Here is a 5,872-nt window from a genome sequence, read left to right as displayed (position 1 = left end):
GCGAAATAATAGCAACATGCAAATGATAAGGCAGTCTGGAGTTACGATGAAACTCATCAAACATACTCACCACGTCTGATTTAACACAGTCCCAAAAGATTCTAAAAAAGTCGACATGAAACCCGTCAATGCCAGGCGCTTTCCAACCCGACAGATCCTTAATGGCCAAAAAAATTTCATCTTCAGAGAACCTTCTTTGCATATATCTGGCTTGCTCTAGCTGAATTGAGCCAACTAGGATATTACCAAAGACACCCTTCGCAGTTAACGAAGCAGAATATAAGTCCTTAAAGTATAGCGAGACTGCCGGATTAACGTGCTGATTGAGATAAGAAACACCCTCAATGGAGATAGAAGGAAAAACCTTCCTCCTATGACGATGGGAAGCATATGAGTGAAAAAATTTAGTGTTGTCATCACCAGCCGCAAGCCATTTCACTCTAGACCTTTGCTTCCAACGAATTTCCTCTTTGATCCTCCAGTTTTTCAAGAGCATGGTTAATTCTAAGGACCTGGCCTGAAGATTGAGAAGTTGCAAATCAGAAAGAGAGTCAGGAGAAGACATAGACTGATACAACTCAGAAATCTCTTGATCCCATGCGGCTATTTGCTGAAATTTCTCCACCTTACGACTATGAAGCCAAGCTTTGATATCCTTAACTAGACGAGAAAGCTTATTTTAAACACGTAGCGCGGCCCAATGCACATCAACAGTTTTGTTCCAAGAATTAGTAATAACCGTGAGAAAATCTGGCTCCTGAAGCCACCATTCTTCAAACACAAAGCTCCTAGTGGGTTGAAAGTCATCTCCCCAATGAGTGATGATCTGCCCATGATCCGAGATAGAGGGAGCAAACAGCACACACTTAACGTTGGGAATGAGGTCTAATAAATTAGGTGTGACAAAGACCCTATCAAGGACCCTACAGCACGGACGGGACCGCATATTCGACCAAGAGAAGCGCTCCCCGGTTAAAGGAATATGATAGAGAAAATGACGGTGAACAAAGTCTTGGAAGCCTCGCATAGAGGGATTGGGAATTACGAGGTTATTAGAGTCATGGATAGATAACAAACAATTGAAATCCCCTATAAGAAGGTGACAATCCGCGCTGAAAACGACAACCCTATCCAAATCATCCCAAAAAGCGGGCCTCATGGCGACGAGATTAGGACCATAAACAACAGAAATCACTACTCTTCTATCAACTGCCTGCAAATTGAAAGCAACAGACAAAGAGAAAAGACCCACATCCAGTTATGATAAATTTAAAGACTGCTTCCCCAAGATAAGGATACCGCCTGCATGATTTACCGTTGGCTTATAGAAATAGTCAGCTCCCTGCCAGATGCTAGAAACGACCACGAGCGAGATGACCTCAATTTTAGTTTCACATAAAGCAAGAAGGTCGGGCTTTTGCTCCCTAACCCAATTAACCAGAAACAGGCGTTTAGTGGGACAATTTAAGCCCCTAACATTCCAACAAACAGTCTTCATGAAACAAAATCTGGAAAAACCCGTGGTTGGTGGCACCGAGATGACCTTCTTGGGGACCTAGCATCGGTAGCCGAAACAATTAACGAAGGCCTCCTTTTTCTTCGCTGACCACCAGCACTGACAGACGACCTCAAGTGACCATCGAAAATGCCCAATTGCTCGCAATCTGCTCCACCAGAGTTGCAGAGAGAGTCCCCAATAATCGCAGAAATAGCTGAAATCGTAGAATCCATATCAACAGCTATCGCTTGCAGCTGTGAAAAGAGAGAGAGAGAGAGAGAGCTTTTTCTTCATCTCTTCACCAAAAAGATTGCTTGAACAATGGCACAATGGGAAACCCTAAGGAGCAGAAAACGCCCCCAAGTCCACAACTTTCAATTTACAAGTTATGAAAGGAGACTTCTTGTATGACTGAATATGATGATTAATATAGGTCCGGGTATGGTGATAAGTAAGAAGATCCGATTAAGACCCGGATCTGGACCCAAAGATCCTATTATTACATGGACCCACGGGTATAGTTTGTGAAATTTTATACTAGACCCAGACCCAACCCGAGTTCCGATTAAGAATTTTTCAATGTAAAAATGATACAAATGGTCTGGGTCAGGTTCATGTAGTTCTTATCCCCCGGGTGTGGTTTTTTCTTATAGTGGACCCGATTAGACACAGGTCCATAACCGATACCATGGGTCTAAGTCTGGTTATACCTGAGTCAAAACCAAACCAAACCAAACCAAACCCGTTGACACCGCTTAGGGCTAACTTGCTGACGGCTTAGGCTCCAATCAAGATAAAAATGAGCCCTGGTCCACTTAGACCTGAAATCGACCGCTCATGGTCCACTAGAAATCAATGGCTTAATGAGGCAACGGCCCCACCTAGCTCCACAATGTGAGAAATGGTGTTTTCCGAAATATCATGAAAATAACGATATCTTATATGCTGTTTTAAATGTTCAAGGTATGACGACATTTTTTGTAAAGATAAAGTTATTTATTGTTTTGAATAAAAAAATTTATTTTTTTCGCTAAACTTTCTGGGTTAGAAAATGTGAGAAAAGTTCAAAAGAAATATCTCACGATATATTCGCAGGCCGAATAATTTCCGCAACTTGGAGGATTTGACTTACTATATTACTGAAATACCCTTATACAATTTCCTTTTGACTTTACATATTACTAAAATACCCTTAACAATTACTTCTTAATGCCAACAAGGCACGAGCAGTATCTCTTGTCATTTGATGAAGATCCAGTGTACGTGTTCGTCTTTCCGCTTGTACGGTACTTCCGGCAACGGAGCGCCTTCAGACGGCAGCCGGAATCCCTCTTTCTCTGCCGGTCCCGCTCTTCTTCCTCCGGCCAGACCCGCAGACTGGGGCCACCCGGTCCAGCAGGGCTGCGCACCTCTCCTGCCGTTCATCAAGGAAGATATGACGGCAGCGGCACTCCTCGCTGCAGAAACCCCGGTCGCCCCTGCGAGGGAGGACAGCCAGATTACCGAAAAGGCCCATAATGAACAAAGATAAAACGACGGACAGTGTCCATTAGCAGGCGTTTGATTCGCGGACAGGGGATGACAAGGACACAGTGTCCATATCTACAACCTTTAACTTGATGCGATATGTAGATATGGGTCAGTTCTAAGGGAAACATATTCAAATTGACATCCAATTACAGTTTCGTTTTTTTTTTGTTTTTCTGTTTTTCTTTTCAGAAACAAGCTTGTTCGAAGTAAAGTGATAGGATCTGGATTAGGGTTCGGTGACTACTTGGTAACAGGGACACGCCATTTTGGTGGCAATAAGTCCCACCCATATTGAGGCCTGAAACTGGCCTAACCCAGTTACAATCAGGCTCTGAATGGACCGGGCCCTTTAAGCCGAACCCAGCTAATGGGTCGGGCTTGTCGGCCCCTCTGCATTTTGCACATGGGCCCAACTCGATTCAGGTTCAATTATCTAATCGGGCCGGGCCCAATTTTATTTGGGTCTGGGCCACAAAGTGCAGCCCGAGCTCGGCCCGGTGGCAGGGGTTCAAACGGGTCGGATCTTGTTAGATCCAGATTTAGATCCACATCCAAGTCAGATTCGATGAGGTAAGGTTGAATCAGGACCCGAAATGTATGTGGTGATACTGGATATTAAAAATAAAACAAAAAACAAGCTACTTAAATGTAAAAATTGCAACCGGATCAGATTTTGTTTCAGATTTGACTTTTAACATTCCAATTTGAATATAACCCGTTTTCGAAAGCAATCTGAATGAATATATTGGAATCTGATTTTAATGTACATTTGGATTTTACTAAAATGATCCAAATCCGAAATTCAGATATCGGACCATAACTGATCCGTTTGCAACCCTAATGCAATGCTACCAACGTACCATGTGATTGACCATCATGATATGGCTTGTGACTCTAAGGATTGTAAAGGAGGAGAATGAATCTAACAAAGGTGTTCAAGCTCAGCTCTTTCTTGTGGCACGAGTTCAGTCAAGCTCAAAGTCAACCTACTAAACCAAACTTAAATTGGCTCACGTATAAAATAAATACATTGTCTCAAAGTTGTGAGCAATAAGATTTGAACTCCATTGTTATGGGTTGCAAGTCTATGACAAATATATGCAAAACATATTTCTTACTAGTTAACGAGTCTATATGAACCCAGCTGAAATGAAGTCCCCTTGGTTATGATTGTGCGATCAAATCATCTAGCTATCTCATTCAATCTTCCCCATGTTTGCCTGTTGAAAGCTTAAAAAGAGGGTTTCATTGTTACCCAATAATCCACTTTCGAGATCAAAGACCTGGTCATTCTGGCTAACTCTGCTGTACTTACAGTTGCTTTCCTGATGGTGTAAACCTTTGACACACCCCTTCTCCTTAGAGAGTTGTCTGGCTTCGACTGAGTAAGGGTTTATCCTTTGCCCTATGCAAGGGATAAGACACTTATGACAATGGAACACTGACCACCCGTCTAGTGGTCAAGGCTCCTTCCACTGCACCAAAACCCTTGGGTTGAGGAAAGTGCGTATTTCATTCTTCAACATTTAGTCAATTAAAAAATGAAAAAATAGATCGAATCATTCATTGATGAACTCACTGTCAGTAATAAACATACTTTTCTTTTTCTTTTTCTTGATTTATTACTTGAAGAAATAGCTTCTGGGATCAAAGACTTGGTTGCACTGGCTCAGCTTTGCGATACCTACAATCATCACCTCAGAAGAGTAAAACTCCTAGGCTAGCCTTGTGCATCAAACCCTTCTTTCCTTTCTTTTATGGAAGAAAAGCCTTCTTTCCTCAATATGAATCGAACCCTTTTTTTGTATGTGAGATATAATTTCAACGTTCTATGTAATTTTTAAAAACCCTCTTTTTATTATAAATCTTAAATACATATTTTTGAGTAAAATGGTTGAAAGATGAATTTAAGTGAAAAAAACATGCTTTTATCCATTTTTTTATGTTACTTCCTACTTCCTTCATTTTTCACATGTTTTGCGATCTATTACACATTTCTTAAACACAAAAAACGAAATAACACCTTTTTATTAACAAAAATGACAAGAAAAGAGAGAGAAAAAGAGAGGCATCTCTCACCTGTACATGTAGACATCCATCTCGAGGGTCAATCTCTTCTTGCACAGAAAGCACGCCTTGAGGAAGCTCAATTCCGGGAAGCACGACACGAACCCCTGGTCGATGCCGTCGCCTCCGGCGACCGGATTCGGAGGCGGCGAACGCAGGGTCGACTTGCTAACCACGTTGGTCTCATGGCTGGAGCCTAGATCTATGACGATCTTCAGGCCGACCGGGTTCCCCTCCCCGGAACTCCTCGCTCTGGGATGCGTCCTCGCTGGACTCGGTCCGGCGGGCTCGGCGGAGTGGAGCCTCATGGTGCTCCTGCTCCTCTGAAGCATACTCCTCCCCACCAACGAAGAGAATTAAACTCTCAGAGGGAGTAAAGTCAGTGCTTCTCCACGACACACAAAGAGGTAGGAGGAAGAAGACGGGGAGAGAGAGTTATTGGGGAAGTCGGGTGACGTTATGTATAAGAAGAGGACGTGTGTGGAAAAAGAGAAACGAGAAATATCTCTTTGATTTTCTTTTTTCATTTTTTAATCCTTTGGTTTGTTGTTTTAGTCTATGTGATTGGGTTTATGGTGGATGGACGGTTTCACCCTCGTCCTTTTTGCTAATATCAGGGGTCATGTCTCTTTGATTACTTATTGGTTAAGCAGGTTTAAGGGCATATTTACTTTTTCTTTCCTTTTTTTAAAAAAAAAAAATCGGTTTGAAAAGTCGATTTTTTTTTACATCAGGGCCTCATTTTTGAAGATCCGTCGGACTGGGTTTGGATTCCAT

General features: G+C 42.3%; 1 protein-coding gene across 1 annotated transcript; it reads right to left on the bottom strand.

Annotated features, from left to right (window-relative positions):
* Positions 1 to 2,648: 2,648 nt before the first annotated feature.
* On the bottom strand, positions 2,649 to 5,517 carry LOC149831348 (FCS-Like Zinc finger 17-like). The gene is made up of 2 exons (XM_090012037.1): positions 5,108 to 5,517; positions 2,649 to 2,976 (listed from the first exon to the last, which is right to left on the bottom strand). The coding sequence occupies exons 1-2, from the start codon at positions 5,425 to 5,427 to the stop codon at positions 2,808 to 2,810; spliced, it is 489 nt and encodes a 162-aa protein (XP_089868163.1). The 5' UTR covers positions 5,428 to 5,517; the 3' UTR covers positions 2,649 to 2,807.
* Positions 5,518 to 5,872: the final 355 nt, after the last annotated feature.

The sequence above is a fragment of the Nuphar pumila genome, chromosome 7 (assembly GCF_984573655.1).
Source record: "Nuphar pumila chromosome 7, dmNupPumi1.hap1.1, whole genome shotgun sequence".
Lineage (NCBI taxonomy): Eukaryota > Viridiplantae > Streptophyta > Magnoliopsida > Nymphaeales > Nymphaeaceae > Nuphar > Nuphar pumila.
This window is presented reverse-complemented; position numbering and strand designations above follow the sequence as displayed.

Coding starts and splice junctions, on each gene's coding strand:
- LOC149831348 (XM_090012037.1), bottom strand. CDS start 5,427: ATGCTTCAGAGGAGCAGGAGCACCATGAGGCTCCACTCCGCCGAGCCC. Junction 2,977..5,107: donor ATGGATGTCTACATGTACAG/GTGAGAGATGCC, acceptor CCTCCCTCGCAG/GGGCGACCGGGGTTTCTGCA.